Source organism: Ooceraea biroi, chromosome 4 (assembly GCF_003672135.1).
Source record: "Ooceraea biroi isolate clonal line C1 chromosome 4, Obir_v5.4, whole genome shotgun sequence".
Classification (NCBI taxonomy): domain Eukaryota; kingdom Metazoa; phylum Arthropoda; class Insecta; order Hymenoptera; family Formicidae; genus Ooceraea; species Ooceraea biroi.
In genome coordinates, this window is record NC_039509.1 from 3953259 (window position 1) to 3975212 (window position 21954).

Genomic DNA, 21954 nt, shown 5'->3' on the forward strand with positions numbered 1-21954 from the left:
TGCAAGTCAGGTAAAAATGGACGGTAGAAATATAAATAAAATATTACATATATTGTAGAATTACAATAAAATATTACATGTATTGTAGAATTGTAAATATAATTATTAGTAACACAATCGAAATGATAATAAAATCAGTGATTATGGTATTTTTGTATTGTCTTCGATAGTATTGGAAATCATATTAATAGATAATAATTCATACTTTAACAAAGAAGGCTGCGTGAGAAATAATGATAATGTGATGCAATATCGATTTTTTTCCAACTGATACAAAAGTGTACTGTGTGCGGAGGTAGTGATTGCGCCTCTTTCCGGTCGTATTCTCGCAGATAAGACACGTTCGCATGTATACAAGCACATAAAGCATACTCAATAATCACTAATTTAAATGCTCACTGATTACGGTGTAATTAGTATTTAAAAAGCTGGTAACGACGTAATTATTTACGTTCCTTTCGTGTATCACCAAGTATCGCGATCCAATATCTGTGCACTCCGGCGTACCATTTTGCATATCAATGCATTTCATTAGATTTTTCGATTCCGCCCGAGTATCGCTCAATAAATTTCAAACGTGCATGATTAAGAAGACCACTGGACCGATAAATGATTAACCGTGCGCGAACACGCGACTTTACGTGACTATTCCAACGCATCCGGAGATCTCGCTTCTCCTCGTCGATCGTATGCGTCGCCGTAAACAAATCTGAACGGCTGAAGCAAGCGTTGAACACAACTCTTGCGCGATCGCGACGGAAAAATTCGACTTTTCCGCTTATATCACTAACCGGGACACGCTCTCCTCGCAGCATCCGCGATCCGTGCACGTTCACCGCGCGTTTCGCCGAGTCCGCGCCAGAGAACGAAGGCACCAGAAGAAGAAAGAATAGGAGCTTTGTGGTCTCGTAAAGTCAACCGCACAACCCGCACGCGCTTCCAAGCGTGGCCGTTAATAAGCGGCTTGCCAAACGACCTATTCCCTCATATGTCTTCATGCGATTACGCGTCGGCTGCAGTTATTTTTCAATGCAACGCGGTTACCGCAGCTTGTTACCTCGACTCTCTGTCATCCCGAGAAAGAAGCGCGGCGACTTCTTTCTCGGCAATTTCTCCCGGTGACCGCTGGATCTGCCCGTACTGTCGGCAGGAAGCTGTTTGTCGCCACGGGATTTTTCAGACGCTGCGGGCTGCATTAAGCGCGCGGGATGTAGCATGAAAGTCGGCGGTCTCCCTTCACAGTTGCAGAATCGATTGAGATTTTACATAACTTTTCAAAGTTCAGCGCACTCTCTGCCGCTTTGAACTTTATAATTAATAATCCGCGCGATGCTTATCAGCTCGCTCCAGGGATAAGACTGTCGCAGCGAGATCGCGGGATTTTCAATTACGCGATATAAATTCTGATTTACGTAACCGATATATTGTGTCAGGACGGACCGAACATGCGGAATACACGGCGCGACACGGCAGGACGCATCAGGAAGGCGAGAGACTTAATAGACTATCGTTCTTGCGACTTCCACCGTGTCGCCGTGCGCGATTAAGGAAGTCGTGCGTGCGACGACACGCACGCAATTTGCCAGCGGTTTATTTGCTTTATCGTGCCTCACCGTCACGGTGCAACCACGACTGCCCTAATTGAGGTGTCACTCCAGCGCGAGTAATCGAATCAACGTTTCGCGAGAAATCCGAGTCGACGTGACGCGACGGTATCGTTCGGCCGCGCAACTATGAAATCCGTCGCGCGATAAGGGCGCGAAATCAATGTTTAATATCTGAACAAGCTTAGGGTGAGACTCCTCTTGAAAGTGGCCGTCAAAAAATCCTTGTTAGAAAATATGATGCGCGATATGTCATTCCGTTCTCCTGGGATGCTGCTACGCCACGGGGGAACGCGTGCACATCGTCAACGGAGTTTACGATCGGTTTAACGAGAGATTTTTTTAATGCAGCCCTCGCTCGCGCGAACGAGTCGCCGAATCCATTAGACGGTCATATCGCTCTCGCATGGTGCGCTCATAATTGGCGTATTACGTTATTGCGCTGCGATTTAGAGTGGTACTGCTCCTCTAAATATTACGGAAAGTACTGGCGTTTGCGAGATTACCTGGAGAACGAGCGAAAAGGAGAGAGAAAAAAAGATTCTTTTTGCCTAATGCGTTAGCTGTGCTTGGAATATCGTCTTAATTGCGCCCATAAACGTAAGCGTGGCAATCGGGCATAAGCGAACGGCTCGGTTTCCAGTAGCATTTGCGTTCGATACCTAATCCGCCATCATCGTCGTAGTCCTCGTCGTCGTTGGCGTCGGGCTCCAGATTTTATTCCATGCAAGCGTAGCAGAACGGACGCGTGCTTTCTAATTCGTAATGTCGACTGCGATGCTAATGACTTACTCTCGCGTGCAGCGCGCGCGCGCGACTACTGCGCGATTAATGTTTCCGGAAGCGAGCGATACCTAACGGCTACGCGAGAATGACGAATCACTCGTGTCGGGACAATGAGGACTGCCTCGCTGTTATGAACGAACGGAATGACGAGACCATTACGGTATCCAGTCAGTTGAACGAGTTCCAGAAGAGTAAAACAAATTAGACGGCCGCAACCGAGAGGGCAAACTACGAAATCTGCTCGCGGCGTAAGTATCGCGCCGTGAGGACGTCGAAATTGTTTTCACAGAGAGGCCGTCCAATTATGCGGACTTAGAGTGCGTACATTTTATCATAACGAACTTCGCGACTGTTGCAACCTCATTTGCCGATCGCCAAATGAGGCTTGATAAGAGGATCATTTCACTGAGACACGTCTATTACGGGGAGTCTTTAGGGCCTCATATCGGCATTAACAAACGCGACCGGAGGAACGGGTTCGCGTTTTCGATACGGGGCAAAATTTCGCGGTCTGTCGTAATCTGCGGCACCATAATCGCCGCCGTGGACTATTGGTGTGTCGCGATGTATGGCATTAGGATCCAAATTTATCGCGCTCGATTTAACTGTACGCGGCGTTAAGATCGAATGAGTCGCGCGACAAATCACCTCGGGAGCGGCGTGCGCTCGGCTTGTCGCGTATTAGAGCGGTACGAACCGCGTAATACCGTGCATTACTCGAGACACCGAGGATTGATCGCGTGAGAGTGCCATGGCCCTCGCCGAGGCGTCGTCGTGGGCGAAAACGCTCGTCTGACAAATCGCATTGAAAACGATAGCACGCACGGCGCGCTCCGATATCGCGCTCGCGACGGCATAACGGTTAATAGCGCGAATATATTAACGCGTGAAAGGGTTCCCTTTGAACGTTAACGAACGATATTTACGATATCGTGCCGCGAAATTAATTGCGTCGCGGCGAACCGCGTTACGGCGTCGCGTAGTCATTTGTACGCGGCTGATCGAATTGAAAACGATAGCGAGAACGCACGGACGGTGCCGTCGTTTTACTATCGTTTCGCCGTCGTTGCTGCTCCCGCGTGGATTTGATTGAACGACGGTTATTCCGGTTACTCGCGTTGCTATAGGTGCGATCATCCCCGTCGCGCGCAACTCCGCGCATTTTTCTCGGACGATTAATGACGCTGCCGGCGTAATGCCTCGCGCGTAATTCAGTGGCAAATATATCGCCGCGAATCTCCCATAACTCTCTCCGTGGCCCGTTCACTTCGATCCTCTCTGACGAGACAGCCGCGATTCCGTCTTGATCGCTCCGTTATCGAACGCCTCCCGCTGATAGTAATTTATATAAACGCGAGTCTTTTACGAGGATGCCTGTTGGCTAGCTCGCGTCGTGAGGTCCTATCACGCCTGGGCTCTTGAATATCGCATGTCAGAAATTACGTTACAACATACGAGAATTACCCATTCGTTTTGTCCCATCCTTGGAAGCTGCTCAGCTTCCCGCTACCGGTCCGAATCTCGCGTCGAGCGCTAATATTATTGCGCCTCAACAAATCCCTTTCGCGCATCGTCCGCCGTTTAAACTCGCAGTTTTATTCAGACGAGCCGCCCCGCGGAATTTACATTACCATTCGCGTGACTTTAATGGTCACCCTTGATCGCATCGGAAACGCAGTATTGCGAGAAGGGTTTTCCGCTCGTGCCTCGACCAGGAACGTTCGCTCGTAAACGCGTTCACGGCTGTTTGTTCGAAAACAGAACGGTTGGAAGGCACATAAAAGAGTGAACCTGAGGGAAGAAGGCACGTTACATCGAACGTGGCGAGAGGGCTAACTTTAATCGCCGAGAGACTCACCTGATGAAGCGCCGTGGGCGGATGATGGTCTTGCCTGGGCGTGACCGCGTCCGCGCCGATGCCGGAGTCAGGGCTGGGAAGATCAACGGTCAGGACTTTGCTGCTGCTCGACGTCGAGCGTATCGCGTGTGTCGTAGCGTATGAGCTCGGCACAACCTCGTACCTCGTGTACGAAGCGGTCGTGGTCGACAATGAGGAGGTGGAGCTCGACGAGGCGAGCGGTGGTAGCGCCTCTCCGGCAACGTAGACCGTCGTCGCCTCCTGGTGACCGCCGAGCCCGCCGCCCTGGTTCGCCCCCGCATTCCCTGTTCCGGTCGCCGACGTGGATGTGTAGGCGGTCGACTGCAGGCGCGGACTGCAGGACGTGTAGGGGTCGTAAGGGCTGCCGTACTGCTGCACCTGCAACAACACGCCGCTTGCAGTTAATGTCTCTTTTCTGCTTCGTGATCGATCGTCGTCGTCGGTGCACGCGTCCTCTCACCACGAAAGAAGCTCATGAAGAGGATTGCAACGTGTGATGTGATCAGGCAATTTAAGAATCCCGCCACGCGCGAAAGCGAGGAGCGCAAGTGCGAATTTGAGTCATTTCCGCGGGTGTTATTTCGCGGCGCGCGCTTATTGCGTTGAGCTATACGTGACACAATGTTTCGGAGATAATCATACGTCATGCGTGTATACATCCGCGAGCGGTGGTCGTAAGTGATTTCACACGTCAAAGGATACCACAAAGTATCCGGAGCCACTCGAAAATTGCTTATGGAATCTTTTTACTGGATGACGCGCGTGATAACAGTGGGAACGTAAGCATGTTGCGGCGCGAAAGATTGCTGTGCAGCGTTGCTGAGCACACGAGAGAACTCAAAGTCAAGAGAACGCAGAGATCATACGTAATAGCTGTGATCAACATTTCACGCGTCAGAAGAGACTCGAAAGATCGGGAAGCAGATCGATTAACGATGTCGTCGCGAATCGTCGCGAATCTTGGAGGGAAACGCGTGATTACGATCAGTAACGACGCGTCCGAGTCTTACCTGTAGCTGATGCTGATGATGGTGGTACATCCCCGGCGGTGTGGGACTGTCCGGTTGTGCCTGTTGTTTGTGTCGTTTGCTGGATTGCTGGCCTCCGCGCGACGAGCTGAGGTCTTCTGGCTCCCGCTTGACCCCGACGATGCCGGCGCTCGAGGCACCGTCGTGTCGCAGGGACTGCGGACTCAACGGAAGCGGAAGGCCACCCTGCAGGCTCTGCCCGGGACTGTGGGACTGCTGGTTGTACTGGTGGAGGAAGTGGTGTAGCTCCCCTCCTCCGGCGCCTTCACCGCCTTCCATGCGATTCGTCGAGGCGGAACCGGAGCCAGGCGCCTCCTGCACCAGCAGCTTCTGGCTCATCACACCCCTTCAACAGTCCGTGAAGAATCGACCTTCAGTTATAGCTCCTTTAATCGGGCGTCGCCGACCGATCGGCGACCGATTCTCGCCACGATCCCTAAGAACGCGTGACGAATTTTTGCACTATTTGTATCGAGGTCGATGCGGTGGGACATATTCGGTCTGTTAAGGATCGCCTTTCAGGGGATTCACATCTGGATTCCCTTTCGATTGATGTCGCGCGACGGACCGGCTGAAGAGAGCGCATTCTTCGCGCTCATGTAACATCTTGGAGAACATGGGAGGATTATGCTCTTCTTTTGTACATCTAGCAGACTTGAATATCCCTCAAAATTGTTTGTTTGATGAATACAGATGCGAGAGAGTTACTTGTTAGGCAATATTATGCTCCTCTTTTATATATCTAACAGCCTTGAATCTCCATTAAAATTGTTGGCTTGCGAGACAGTTACTTGTTGGACAATGTACACTTTTGCAGTAACTTTTATTTATAAGATATATTATCTATATTTATTACACGAGTGTATGCGGTATTTTATATTTTTATAATTAGATGTAACTAATGTGTCTTTTAGTTCCGACGTGTTCATTGAAATGATAATCGCCGACTTGAAAGAGGCACGGGAGACGGACCGCGTGCTCTCCTTCCTCTTTTCCCTTTCGAAATCGGCGAGGAAAAGCGGCGTTACACTTCCGCGCGCTGCATCTGCCGAACTCGGCAATAAAATTTCGACGCGCAGCGGAACGCGATTCGCCAATCGGCCGTACTGGAGAAGAATCGAGAGGATCCGCGGTATTATGCGAAGTAGTTAACATGTTATATTTAGCATGATAATACGTATCCACAATACCGGGGACCCTTATAAACTGCCAACGCTCTTTCTCTCGCTCTTTCTTGCTGCACGCATCACCCTTCTTCTATCATCTCTTCGTCTCTTTCGTCGCGAAGGATCGTCCCTTGCCGACGTGCCCCGGCTCTCTCTCCCTCCTTAACCCTTCTTCTTCCTAAAAAAGTACACATCCCTGTCTCTGTCCTCCTCCATCTTTCCGCACTGGCATCGTGGTACCTACCCTACGGTCAGATGCTTCCATACAATGGCCTTTTTTTACACTTGTGATACCTGATCTCGTGTCTGTCAATCTCTCTCTTTCTCTCTTGCTTCTTCTCTTTTCTTCGTCCTGCCTTTCTCGTGTGTCTCGCAATACGGCGAGAAGGGTAACGTCGGGAGGATGAGAGACTATCCGGCATCGTGTCGCGTCTCGCTCTCGGCATACTTGTGCCTGAAGAGGTGCGGATAGGCCCCAAGACGGGGAAAAGACGGCGGGTTTAAACCCGGCCGCGGCGAGGCCGGGCACGTTCTTCCCGATCGGCAAAGAGCAAACGTACTGTCATAACCGGGGGCCATGGCGGCGAGCGGGGAACCTCATGAATTCGGCTTACGTGAAATGGATCCGCGACGCCGCTCGCGGCTGCGTTTCCCGTTAATGCCATGCAAATCCGCGCGGTGCGAAACGAGATTCGCGTGCGCGCGCGTTGGGAACTCGATACGCACCCCTTCGGAAATACGGGATCGCACGGAGGTGCGAGATATCAGATTGCGGGGCTCGCGCCGAGTCCGACTGGCGTTTTAAGCTCCCGGGAACGCCGGGCGGTTTTTGTGCAACTGTCATCGACGTGTCTGGTCCTGGAGCACGGGGCTGCTAGATTCGCGAGGGAAGCCGCTATTGATTAGAAAAAAGCCTCACCGCATCCCCTTTCAAGTGTTTCTTTGCACGTTGAAATATTCCCGAGGATGGACGCGGGGGCCTGTCTCCCGCAGAACTATTCATTTTGCCTTGATTCAGGCACAAGAAAGCGCGTTTTGCATTCGTAAGCGTGAACATCGGGACGAAGATCCTCGCGCGAACTTTCGGCGGGGTGTCACGTTGAGCGACGTGCGAAAAGAAGTATTTTTTTCGCGGCTCCGCACCGCTCGAGGAGTTAAGTGCCGAATATTAGTGGTCGGACGAGAAGAAGAGAAGAGGCAGAGCACACAAGAAGGGAGGAGAAAAGTTTAGCATGTAACGAAGGACAGGTCAACGCTCGCTTTCGGCCAGATATTTCGTAGAGCTGGCGACGCATACACATTCACGTGGCCGTGCGAACAAAATCGGATGTGTCAATAGAGGAGCTACCGATACGCGTCGTATCTCTGGAAGTAGATTATATTATACCTGGAGCTGCGAGAAGTCAATGCATTATTACCTGGTCGATAAGAGATAAGCCTTGAAAAACGACTAGAGATACATGTTATCGCAGCTATAAATTTAGCTGTGGTGAGAATATAAACTTCATGTACAATGAGTTGCACACAAGTTACAAGTTCATCAATTTTTCTACTCTTTCATTATCTTCATGATGTTGAGATATGGAACTCTATGTAAAATATATTATTAATCATACATAATTTCTCAGTGCACATTCCACAATTGCATATGCACTGACACTTCATCTAAACTTTCCTCTCCTTACGGGTAACAATTAATTTAGAAGAACGGGCAACACGGAAGTTCATCGTTGGAATAGCAACGCGTCTCGCTTTTACCACCTCGGAGAGAAAAATTAATCACTGCTTTGCGGTGGTTCTCGCATTCGCGCATCAGACTAACCGCGAGACGTCCATAGGAATTCGTAGCTGAACAAAGTGAACGGTACAGCGAGGAAAACGTGCTTGTGTGGCGCATCCGCGCGACGCCGACGTCGTCGTACGTATAACATTTTCCCGTTGAACTGGCGCTTCCCGGGTTTCCGAGCGCGGGACCGAAGGGTCAGGGGATCGCAAGAGCCACATTCTTTTTCCGTCTCGACGGAAAACCCCATCGATTACAGCGGAATTTTCCGTGGTACCGTTGCCCCTCTGTTCGTTTTCATCTCCAAGCAGGAATCAGTACACGCCGCGCACGAATTCGAGGATTCTACGAGGCACGCACTCGCGGCCGTAAACGAGTAAATTACGCGTCGTTATTCTAGTCAGTCTACCCGAGCATTTTACCCGCGTTTTTTACTATTACGGCCGTGTATCCCGCGCCAACCAAGAGAGCACCGCGCGCGAAGAGTACGCGTACGCGTAAGAGGCAATTACGTGCTTACGGTGCGGCATTATCGACGACAAGGCACTCGCGCACCGGCGGCGGCCCGACACGTGAACCTGTAGGGTCACCGCCGGGGTCACCGCAGGGTCGCGACACGCACGGCCATTTGTGCGAGTGCGCACATGTACAGCACTCGGGGCACTGCGAGCGCAGCTTCGAGCTACCTGCGGCGCCAGGAGGCTTGCGGTACCGAGAGCCAAGCTGGGCCACACGGAGACTCGGTTCGGAACCGGAATCGGGCATTTCTCAAACCGGAAATCGTGGTACCTATTGCGCTCGCTCGCACTAGCATTCGCATGTGCATGCGTCATAAACGACGGACCTGCCTGTATGTGGCACGTATACACGTATGTATACACGTGCGAGAGACGAAACTCGAAAGACAGGTCCGACAAAGTGGCGCTCTACCGGCTCGCACACGGGTCACTCCTCTGATTATTATTGTCGGTCTGCTTCTTTTCCATCTCGCGTCTCGCTCGCTCGCTCGTCCGCCGCGGCTTTTTTGCCTTTACGAGCGCACGCATGCACGCACGTCGGCACCTGTGCTTACAGCACGTGCCACCGAGTCGCGGCGATGTCAACGCGTGCATATATATATATATATATATATATATATATATATATGTACATGTGTACGTATGTACGTACACGGCGATGCCGACGACGGAGAGGAACGAATTTAGATGCGCGCGGCGTGGCCGATGACCACGTCTGGCACTTCTGATGACGATGACCGCGCGGTTTTCCTAGTGCTTTACTTCCTAGGAGTATCGCGTAGTTCCCAGAACACGTTACTGTCCACCGGCTTTCGGGAATTATATATGAAACGTCCTCTGACCCCGGCCTTAATGCCCCGCGATTCCATCTGCGTTTTTGTACGAGCACTCCCGTTCGCGTGTGTAACTTCTGTCGTTCGCGCAGCCACGAGGATTGTACTTCACGGTCTTACTAAATAGTTTGTACGCGGATACCGTTAGGAAACATTGCATTCTCTTCGGAAATGATATTAGTCAGCGATTTTACTCGCGGGAACAGTTAGCGTCCTTCCGTGAGAGCTCTCGAATCGAGGAGAAAATTGTTAAGTCCGTAGACTGAAAAAATTCGAGTCGCTTATTGCAGAAACGGTGCGCAAGTTCAATCGTGAGGTTTGACGAGATGCGAATCTAGCAGATCACAGTGTGATCTTCAAACGACATCATTTTCAGACTCAATGGTTCGACAATCTTCTTAGCTTAGTAAATTACAATATTCGCATGCTTCGCCGCGTAACTTCGCGCGATGCAGATTTTCTCTTTCGAGCCAACGGGATTCCCAAGATCAGAGGCCGAAGATCTCCCTATCGAACGCTCATGACCGGTAATTTTGCCGGTTATTTTACGCCGGTGAGATGTGATTTTCGCTTTCGTCCTCGACGATTTTGCGTCGACAGGATTCGGTGTCGACGGTGCCCAGGCGTCTCGCGCAAACCGCAAAACGTCGCCGAATAATCGCACACCCGCGAAACTCGACACCGGCTTGTTATCCGGCGAGGTCGACTCCTCGGTTTTCGTCTGGTTTCCACCGCGGTCGTCGACATTACGGGACAGCGGGCCACGAATTCGCCCCGGTTCTCAGACCTTCGCGTGTCCTCGAAGATGACTTCGTGGATGACACGCCTTCCTGCTTTGCTAATGAGACACTGAGCGATCCGGTTCTCGAATCTGGTCTGCTCGGAGCAGCGTGAATCAACCCTCGCGAAAATACGTCCGTTTAACTGGTCTTTTGACTTGCTTACGAGCGTTTCACGGTGATTGACGGCGCGAGGAGGGAGTTTCAAGCGTCTTTTGTGACCCCGCGAGAAGCCCACGATTCCGTTGTTCCCCAAGTGGTTCCCGCGGTTGTCGCGAGCCGACGATTCTAGACAGAGACCCGTAAGGTGATACAAAACAAACGGCAACGCGTTTGCGGCGTTTTCTAATCGTAAATTCGAGCTAACGAGATAATATCGCCGCGAGCTGGTCGGCTCGATCGAGCGATCCAGTTCTTGCCCGGTAATCGAGACCTCATAGTGCCACGCAGCGTTGTCGACGCTGTAAGCATCGCGACGCGCGTAATTGGCGGGCTGTACGCTTCCCCTTTGCTGTCTATCGAGGTCATTTCTTTCGTGAGAAAGAGAATCAGTAGGTGGAATAGACAACTGTAACATGTAAGTTATTTCGTGAAAAGAAAGGGCTCGACTGACCAATTCGACAGAAAACCTGGAATCGCTAAAAGGCGAGGAATTCGCAAATTTCTAAGAGAAAATGATTATCTTGATAATTTAATTTTTTTAATGATTACAAATCCTCGCATATACAGGGTGTTTCCTAAGTAAGTAGACAAACTTAAGGAGGATATTCCTTGGCTTATTTTAAGAAGAAAAAGTCATATAAACATATGTCCTAAACTGCTTTGTTTTCCAAAAAAAAGTACATCACTGTTTTCGTTCACTTTTCGTTTATTATAGAATAGTTTGTGTTATTGCAAATGAAATAAATGAAAAACAATAGTAACCAAAAAGAAAAATTATAACGAAAAAGAAAATAGTAACTAAAAAGAAAAATAATAACATCACAGTAACTGCTGAAAATGTCCACCTGCAGCCATGATACACGCCTCAACTCTCCTTTCCATTGATTGACGTACACGCTCAAAAATAAAAAAGCAGGTTAGGACATATGTTTATATGACTTTTTCTTCTTAAAATAAGCCAAGGAATATCCTCCTTAAGTTTGTCTACTTACTTAGGAAATACCCTGTATATAGGAGAAATTAGAGGGATCATAGAATCTATTACTTTTATTGATGTTGCGCAGTGTCAGATTAAAATTATATAATTTCTATCGAATTTTTATATTCCGAATGCCAACTTGTCCTTTATCTTGCGTACTTTGAATATTTTATTTTTCCATACAATATCAATATATCTTAACATATTTCTTCGTGTATCGATACCCAATATCCTTCGCAATTGTCCCCAGTATACATCGATACATCGCGCAGCATCATCATGTACACGTATGCCAAAGGTTACGTTTACGTTTTACTCTTGTCTCGTAGCTGGTCGTATTCTGGCCTTTATAGCACGCGATACGCCGTGCGATTTTCGCGATCACCGAGAGATGAGATCCACCGGCGCTACCGGAGAACGCGCGAGTCCCACGTGGAGAGCGCGAAACGAGGGCGTTTGCCGCTCGCGTATCTCGCGGCCAGCGTGTGGGCCATTACGTTCTTCTATAATCGTAAATCCAAATAAACGAGAACACGCTCGGCGACGTTACGTGTCGGGCATAAAGCAGCGTGGCGGCGAGGGCCAGCGAAAACGGGGCCTGGTACTCGTCATTGTCGTTCCGCAATTCTGGTTCTAGTTCTGGTTGACCCCCGTTTCATTTTACGACGTGACACACGGACCCCTCCGGCCTCGCACTCCGGCTCGTCAGGTGGGTCAAAGATTACTGCGGTAGTACCGCGATTCGTCGTAGTGGCGAACTCTACGCTCTTAAGCAGATCGCCGCGCAACGATAACGCAGGAGAAACGAAACGCGTAATAAGAGGTAGCGACGACACGTATTCGTCGTCCTGCTGATTGCCGACCACCGTAAAGGCCCCGACGATCTCGCGACCGGAAGGTTTCATTATGTCTACTCGCGCGGCGCGTCCGCGCGAAGAAGGCCGTATGGAGCCGCGAGGAAACGCCAAAAAACGAACTGGACCTTGAGTCGGACTGTGACGACCGAGCTCAATCTAATTAGGAGTTCCTAATTGCCGCGATTAGAAATTCGTAACTTTACCATTTTGCATCAGGCAGACCTTCACGTTTCACGTGAAAACTTCGGCAGTTGAGATTCTTCAGCATGTTACTCACAATCTGATTCCTTTGTAGGCGTATTTTATTCGATGATGGGTACATGGTAAATGTAGGGCCAACTGCTTTAAACACGCACTTAAGAATAATATTTGTAACGCGAGACAAATAAGTTGACAGGTCGACGTGCTATTGAAGGCTGTGCGAAACCCCGTTTGATAAACACCCAGTACGCAAAGACGGGAAAGACGCGAGACAGTTAGTCCTGACTCGAAGCGATTGTACAAACAACCGAAATATATCATATTATCTCCGCTCGAAATAATGCTCATTGTTTTGACCCGATCTGATAGAATCCTGGAGTTACAGTCCTTTTTCCCACCTATACTTTTTCCTTGATATACTTTCCCGACCGTTCGACACTTTTCAAGAGATCCTCTCGGTTCTTTTTTAATCACCAGGAATGCAGATGCTTCTGCTTGATATCAGGCTGAGCTCGTGCGCTGTGTCCTCTAACGCTGCGTGTTTCAGAAAATGACGACGAGACTAGCGCGGACGACAAAGAGCGATCTCCTCCGCGGAACGTGTTCACGCCGTGGCTATCTATCTAATCCCGGGGCACGTCAGTTGGCATGGAGTACGCACCCCCCTGGCGAGCGTAAAGACCACTGCCGCCTCGTTCCTAAGTAGATCTTGGCGTGACGATAACCAGGAAACGTAATAAGAAGTCGTGCCGGCGCTCATTGCCAAGTTCATTTTTGAGTCCTTTAAAGGCCGACCTCTCGGACAAGTCTTCATTATGTTCCACGCCACTCCGTCGCACGTACGAAAAGACGCTCGTAAAGAGAGGTCTCCGGCTCTGATTATTACCACCGTTCTTATATTATGTGTAATATGACGTGTATGGTACAGAAACGCGGCTAACGCCACATTTGCGGGAACCCCTAGCTAGTCCCTTGTCCCTTTTTGAATATCCCGAAGATATCTTGGATTGAATAAAACTTCTTCCCACTTCGTAGATGTTTCGTGTATCGTGTATATATCTTTTCGAATATCTTAGAGGTATCTCGATCGAATATATGTATCGAATGAAAATTTATTCCGCTTCGCGAAAGCGATCTACCCGCGATGTTGTTCTTATTACCGTTCTGCAGGCGACACGTCTAAATAATCGCGCAAACCGCGTTTATCTCAGCAATTAAGAAGTCGCAGTTACTCTCGGATGCTGAAACATTCATGCGCTGCTCGTCGCGGCGCGCCGGCAGCATTAATCACATCGACGTTATTCATGCGCGTCTCAAGGCCGTCTGAATTTAATGCGAATTAATTAGAAATTTGTTATCTGCAGTCCGCGGAGGAGGAGTTTCACTTTCGGAGCCGCGGCGTAATCACCACCGCCTGCGGAAACGCAGTCCATCGTCCTGGCGATGGACGATGGGATCCCACGTGAGCTGGCTGGAACTCGAATTCCATTTCTCTCGATACGTTATGCATCCGTGTGCCACCTCGCCGGCACGATGTAATATAATAATATGCTATCGAGTGTCCGAGGAGAAAGAATTGGCAAAAACGTTCGCCGAGTTACCCAACCGGATCGTATTAGCATCGCCATCGAAAGCGGAGATATTGCTACGTGCATTGATGCGTATATGAGTTGTACTCGATCGCAATAGCTGTGGCAGTATTTCGCCAATTTCTATAGAATTCCACAGAACTTTGTTCTCTCCGCGTCACCGCGTATCTTTAATCGACAATCTGGAGTGCTTTCGTGATTGACAAGGTTCGGGTGCACACGCCCGTACGTAGGATTGTCCTCTCGAGACGGAATGTGAAGCTTAAATTTATTCTCATTAAATTCGCACACATGCAACACATGTTTCGCGAAAAATGAATCGCGTAATACACGCGTGCACGCGTGTATCTCTTGCGAAACGCGGCCGCCTTTCCCGGTACATCGCATGACCACCGATGAAGCAATCGATCGCAATTGAACGAAAACGGTTCTCGTGTACACTGTTGATCGTTGTAACTGGCAATTACTATAATTTTGAAAGGACACTTCCTGCGGAGCTGTAGCGCATGCAATTATGACGATCGTTACGTGTGTTGCGTATCGTAAGCGCCATCGGCGAAAATCGGTGGCGTGCTCGGTAAACGTAGGAAAACGAGGCAGCATGAAAAATCCGCGCGATTTACGATATCGTGCACCGCGTTTCCTCGATTGCTATCGTAATCACAATGACGCTCGATGACAGCGACAATCATTAGCTCTCTGCCGTCCAGACCCAGATCCGTGACGCAGATGCCTTTCTATTATCAGCGTAAGAGCTAGTAGTGCATTTGTCGGATCTATGGACCTACAACTATCTGTCGCTGTTGTTCATAGAAATTACCCTGTGGCGGACATGAGGTGTCCACGTTTCCCATAAAATAATCGCCGTCGCCGTCCACACGCGAGGGGTGTCTTCGTTCGCTAATTGAATCAATGTAGCCGGACGAGCACAGCGCGCGGCGGGTATCCCCTTATTTCGCTTTATCTCGAGGCTTTTCCCCGCGGCTGTTGCCCACGTTTGGAAGGCGGAATATCGTGATTGTCTTATATTGTTATATCGCTTATGCGCGGGCGTTAAGATTAAGGCGGCGATCTCGTGGAGTGCCGGGAGGCCGTCTTTTACGGCGGCGGCTTGCTGTGAAACCGTATGCCGATTCTCGATGGCTTTGTCCCATCATTCCACAACCCCGTGGCGAACCTTAAGCAACCGCTGGACTCTGTAAGAGTCCCGGCGAGTTATCCGCCTCCTTCGCAGGCTCGGCTCTATCGTGTGCTTCGGGGCCGGAAACGTCGAGGGTTGGGCCTCGAACGAAATTCATGAACAATCGGGATAGGCACACTCTCCGAGAAAATATTTCGGTAATCTCGCGTATCGATGGTGGAATCAGGCTCTGATCAGACACTGAATGTTAGAAGAGGATGAACTTGCTGAACGATATGAAAGTATCTGTGCAGTGAAGCCTGCAAAGTAGTCCTTTGGTTCATGCTAAGTGCGGCCCTGCTCCTGTGTGAGGATCGAACGGCCTTAAAAACCCATGGATACCTAATGGTGTCCTTATGCGTTTACAACAATATGGCTAATTGAACAGAATATGGACCCAGTGCTTGGTTTCTCGCAGCGGGTCCATTATTCGAATTACGACATGGCGCGTCGCGGCGTGACTACGCCGAGTTCCGCATATTTTTTCAAGCCCCGTGTTTTGCGCATGATAACGTTATTATTTGCATTTGATGCATTCGAGAAATGTCACATCGCGACATGTGTCAGAACAGTGTGCGCGCGGTTCTCCATATACTTAACATTGTAAATATAAGCCGCAATTTTTACCTGCCCCTCGAAACTAATGCGAAAATATAGTTTGCGAAATTTCTTAATTTCTTTATTTCTGAAGTCGAGAGTAGCTTCCAATTTCGCATATAATAGGCACCAGTAAATTTACGTGCAATTGAAACATTTGACAACATGAAGTTTTGTTTTTAAAACGCAATAATTTCACGAATAAGCCAATCTGTATACAATAAGCCCAACCTCAAGCCTCGTTTGGAAAAATCGTGAGAAAACTGCGGCACAGTATCTTCCGGCACGCGTGTCAGCAGCGCATCTTGGATTATCGCGCATCGACGAATACGCCTATCACCACGATCATGCGTCCTATGCGAGCTGCGAGAAACACGCAAACTAGTTTGCTCGCGAATTCGTTCTACACGCTCTCCGAAATACATTTCCTCCTCGCTCGTGTGTCCACCGTTTTTTTCCTGTTTCCGCGGTCGCGACCGTAGAAGCGCTTGATCCCTTCAGCGAGTGCGACACAATGAAATTGGATTAAAGTCGTACCCTTGGTAGTTCTCTCGGCTTCTCCAGTCCTCCCTCTCCCCCCGCAGCGATGGTCGAGAGCCGAGAGAGAAAGAGAAAAGAGTTTTAACGATCTACCGCCGTACAAATTGTCGAGATGCTATCATCTCTCAGCGGGGAGGGGTGAAAGGGAGAGTAAGAGGAGGCAGATAGGATGATACCGGCGCGAGAGATGAAGCGAAAGAGGAAAGCGGGACGCGAGACAAGGCGGCGGCGGGGCGCGCGGGGTGGCAAAGGAGGAGATGCGAGGGAAGATTAGGGCGGCATCTCTCCCCATGGCGAGGTCGGTAACAGAAACTGCTGTTGATGATGCTCCTGATGGCGGATGCCGCGCCGCATTTGCTGCCGCCGCGCGTTTCGCCTCTCTCTCTCTCTCTGTCTCTTTCTCTCTTTTTCTCCTCGAGCTGCCCCCGGATCTGACGCGATTCGTACGTTGAGGATTCTCAACAGTAAATTACAAAATATGCTAAGCGGCCGATATAAATCAAAAGTGGGGCCCCGCGCGTCTCCCGGTGGATCCCCGAGGGGTGAGAGAGAGTCCTTTACCCATTGCCTCCGTCGCCCGGATTCCACGAGCGCAGGGGTGAGGGCCCTCCGCGTCCTCCGTGGCCGACCGGGCCCCCGAAATATAAGGAGCGACCCCCATCACGAATCGGGGAACGAGGGAGAGAGCTCTTTTCTCCGTTTCTCTTTCTCACCCTATCTTTGTTTCCGTATCTCTCCTTCTCTCTCCTTTGCCTTGTGGGATGCGGCGCGGAGAACGCCGGCGCGACGGTGCAGTTTGCAAACCGAGCAAATGGACCGGAAGACTCGTATGCGAGATATAAATAGGCTCGACTGGAGAGCAATATATCTACCCAACTAAACTCCACTAAATTGCTTCGGAGTAATGTGGAAGAGAGCGATGCGGAGAATCGGGAACGTTCGCGGTTCCGCGCGAGCGTCCGGGTGAGAGGAAGAGAGAGAGAGAGAGAGAAAGGTCCCATTTATCGAGGCGACGGCACGCTGCGCACTCATTTAACCACGAGAGATTTATGGAATATCGATAAACCCTCTGAAGAATTGTGATTACCGTGTTCGCTCAAACACCCATAAGTATAGTCTACGCAAATGGATCACGCGTGGAAAGTTCGTGTCACTCGGCACTCTCCTCGCGGCGTCGACCGTTTAACAACTTGCATCAGCACGCGTCGCGTCAGACTGACAGATCCGACTTGCTCTCTCCAGTCTGCGAGAATTCCATTTTACCATTTTACTATCGGCTATGTTCGCCGGAGAAACGTATTATCGCAGCATTGAACCATTCTTAATACGCGTTCCTTGATCTCGCTACCTCATAATTAACGAAAACGCGAGTGCTGGCTCAGCGCTGGAGAACGCGAATCATCCAATTAACGCGTCACGCGGATCTCCGCGCCGACTAATTTTACATACGATTGTCACGCGTAATCGGCCGCGAGTAACGAATTATGCTCACCGCGAGGACTCAATTACGCGGTTAGCACTATTAATCGAGATACGGCGAAACATGAATAGAGAGAGAGAGAGAAAAAGAAAGCTAATAATGTGCGGTCCGTTGGACGAGATCGCTGAAAGTGCTTGCTGCAACGCCGGGACACGGGACTATCTGCGGATCTACGCCGCTAATCGAGTCCTCCCGATGCACCCGGTACATAGTCTTCATGCACACGCACGTGTTTATGGATGAGCCACGTATAAAGCCGCGGCCACGTGCACGCGCGCGGCCAGCGCGCTTCTAAATTAAGTGCGCCGAGTGAAGAAGAGCCGCGCGTGAGTGCATAAAATTACGTGCGCTACGTGCGTGAACGGCGCGAAAGAACGGCGCTTTATGGGGTTGCTGTCAAGGCCACGCATTTTCAACGGCGAGAATCATGATAATGTTCAATTTTAATATCAGGGTAAAACTCATGGCGACGATGACCGAGGAGGACGCGGATAATAAGATTGCAGCGTACATAAATAACAATTACAATATTTGTAAAAGTGAAAAAATTGAGAAACGCGCACTTATCACAAGATCAGCATAAGTAATTTGATATTTCGTGTAGCTAAGACTTTTACTTTTACCCACTGAGAAGAGCGTACTTAAGAATCTTGGATTGAAATTATGACGGGGATAATAATTACTGCTTTTTATATTTAATTAATTTCAAGATTTTCTGTAATCGATAAAAACCATTTTCTAATTACAATGAGATTTTTTCGCGGTTCATTTAGTCCCGAGCTTCGTAAAAATCCGGTCGTTCTTGGCGGTGAATATCCCTGAATTTAAATTTAAATATGCGCGAGAGGTGTTGCGGAGTCTTCCTGCATTCGCACGCGCTTGATTATATTCCGTGGATCGAGCCGTGGAAAATCGCGATTCTTTCCCTCGCCTCGCGTATGATTACGCCTGCGTACGATCGCGCATGAAACTACACGCGCGGATGAGAATTTGAAATAGCGAGATAGCGGAGGTATCTCCGCGCAGTTGCGAAGCGAGAGTGTTGCGTAAAAGCGTGCATAATAACGGCCGTTGTTTTCAGCTCACTTTTATCGGAGAGATTAATTCGCGTTTGAAAAAGAAAAAAAAGAAAAATCCCGCTCGAAAGATTACAGGCTTCGATATTGCTCCGGGAAAACGACGCGTATTCCTATCGTGTGCGCGCGCGAAGTTGATGAAGATCCGATCAAGTATCGATAAACCCGACACGATGCATAACGAGAAACGAAAATATTATCATCCTCCAGAACGCGGTACCAACGAGTATTCATCGAAGAACCGCATTTTCCGTGGCCTTTCGCGCGCACATTGCAAACCCAAGTGTCTTACATAATCCATTTCACTGCATTTTATTATAATTTCAAAACGACACGTTTATTTATGTTACTTTAACACACATAAATCGAGTAACAACGCACAGACACGCATTCCAAGCGCGCAGAAGTGACACTCTTAGTTTTGCAACGAGTCAGCCGGAAATACAGAATAGAGAATCCTCACTCACGTGGACCAGAGCTCGTGCGTGGGCGGCAGCTTGACGTCCGCCGTCGTTTTCTCAGGCAATTTGTAGTACTCGTAGACGTAGGACGCGGCAGGGTCGTCGCCGTGGCTGGCTACCGCCGACACCTGGTGCTGCGGCTGAAGATTCAGCATGGCCGCGGTCGCCACCGAGAGCGGGTGCTCGCAGTAGGCGCGCCAGTCACCCTCCATACCCTGCACCTGCACCTGCACCGCGGCTACCCTCTTGTGGACTTCCGGATCGGCGCCCTCGGCGCCGCTCTGCAGGGACTGCGCCGCCGCCTCCTCCGCCCCCAGCTCCTCCTCGTCCTCCGGTTCACGCTGCCTGGATACGTAGCCCTGTTGCTGCTGTTGCTGCTGCTGCGCGTCGTCGCTGACGACGGTGCCGTTGGTGTCCTCCTCGCCGCGACTGCGTCGCCTGCAATCAAGCGATGCACGGTTCGTTCAACCCTTAAAGTCGCAAGCGTTTGGATTTTGTGGGGAGAAGAGTAGGGGGTGTGATTATACAGATAATTTATCGCGCTAGTACCTCGCGCGGTATACGCGTCGTCACATGCAAATTTGTCGGTTTTATGGCGCCCAAGTGCGACGTAAAGCATGATTAGCATGAGCGTGCGGAGGATCGTTCTTCCTCGGCGGCGTTTCACAGATTCATCAGGAACAGGAAACGTCGTCCCCTGCGCGATCGACAATGATCGTCGAACGGCCGAGTCCCGCTGTTAGGCGATGACTATGCGCGACACGACGACCTGTCGCTTGCAAAGAGAAAGACAGATAGAGAAAAAAAGATTTCCTCGAAGATCGCGGTAATGAATGTGCCATGGGATAACTGTTAGAAATAACCGGGCCCGGTAGAATGTAATAAATTACTGCGGACCCATCGAATTTATCAATTAGCGATAATCGCGGCGCATAAGCTGCGCTGATGATTCCTCAATTTAGCAATGACCACCAGCGGTGGAGGTGCATCTTGCGCGGTTGCGCCGGTAATTTATCGCCGCCGCGTACATCGCGATACTTAATCGCGCTATGCGCTAACGCGAGGAAGAGAGAAGGAGAGGAACGAGCTACGTACGCGCTTTCGACTCCGTGCCTACACAGCCACCTGGATATTTGTCACCGGTCGTTACTTTCCGCCGAAGTAAAATACCTTCCGGCTGTGCGCGCTGGCCACGATGAGATCCACGACGTCGAGATTCATGGGAGTGCGCGCGAGTCGGGAACGACTTTGTGAAAAAAGAAAGGGTACTCGCGACGAGAGACGACGTGCATCTGAAGAAAAAGGACCTGAAAGGACCTTCTCGCGACTGCAGCCAGTTTCGCTTTATTGAGGAATTAAGTTGAGTGATATCGATTAGTCGTTTCTTCTTTTTCTGTTGCTGAAATAAATAGCCGATAAATGCGCCGAACCGTATGATTCATATTCATCGCACGCTCTTAATCTCGCAATCTGCATTTGGGCGCCCGGATTGTTTTTTCCTCGTTTTTGCAGTACGCGTATCACCTGTCTCCGCGCGACGGGGATAAGCTTAATCGCGGATCGGAGAAGGAAATCTCGCGCATTGCCACCGGGTCGGAGCAGATGACGGGGAGACGGGGCGACGCAAGGGGAGGGCTACATCGTAAATACGTATACACGCACGAAGATTAATTATTATAAACCCCTGCCCGTTGCCTGCAGTCATCAATTTATACTCCTCTCTCGTGCATCCCAATTCCCGATCCCGATCCCGTGAATCGCGCTACGGAATAAAGGCTCATCCTCTCTAATTTATGCATGTCGAATCAATCTCCCTCCTTCTACCCTTCCTCCCTCCGTCGCTCTGCCTCTCTTTCTCTCTCATTCTCTTTCATTCTTCATCTTCCTCGCTCCTCGTCCTCGCGCTACCTACGTCTCCTACTTCGTTCGCGTTCTTCCTCGCGCACCTGGACAACCGTCGCCCCTGAGAAAGAGAAAAAGAGAGGCCAGCCACCCCGATAATGAGGACCCGAGTTATCCTGTGCAAATATTTTCCTCGACGACTGTTTGCACAGGCACGAACGGCCCAGAGATCCGATCATTGAACGCACCGCGCGGACACGTACGCGTGAGTTTTTTGTGCGTGGAAATCTCGAGCGCGCGAATGTGGTAGGTCTCGATTGCATAGCTCGCGCTCGCGCGCGCGAGATCCTCCATGTCTCCAATATAATACCTGCTTGTCTAGACAATGAATTTATGCGCGATCATCCGGGCGAAAACTTCACTCCCGGCCAAAGTGCAAACAGAGATTTCACGGCGATGAAATCACGCCGCGACGCTATTCTTCCCGCTCGCGCGTGCAATCTTCATCTTGTCTGCGCGATCGTCTCGCTCGCGTATTATATTTACTCGTGCAGTACGTTTCACTTGGATTCTCTGGCCGTTGGCGAACGACGGTGCCCGCGTGATCGCGTGCG

At 50.0% G+C, this 21954-nt stretch overlaps 1 protein-coding gene across 1 annotated transcript in view; it reads right to left on the reverse strand.

Annotated features, from left to right (window-relative positions):
- LOC105280602 (protein grainyhead) overlaps positions 1-21954 on the reverse strand; it is a 106098-nt gene that overhangs the window by 13115 nt on the left and 71029 nt on the right. Inside the window, exons 4-6 of the mRNA XM_011341259.2 lie at positions 19505-19936; positions 5280-5643; positions 4249-4647 (exon numbers count right to left, since the gene is read on the reverse strand). Coding sequence (XP_011339561.1) covers positions 4249-4647; positions 5280-5643; positions 19505-19936 — 1195 coding nt within the window. The remainder of the gene's footprint in view (positions 1-4248; positions 4648-5279; positions 5644-19504; positions 19937-21954) is intronic.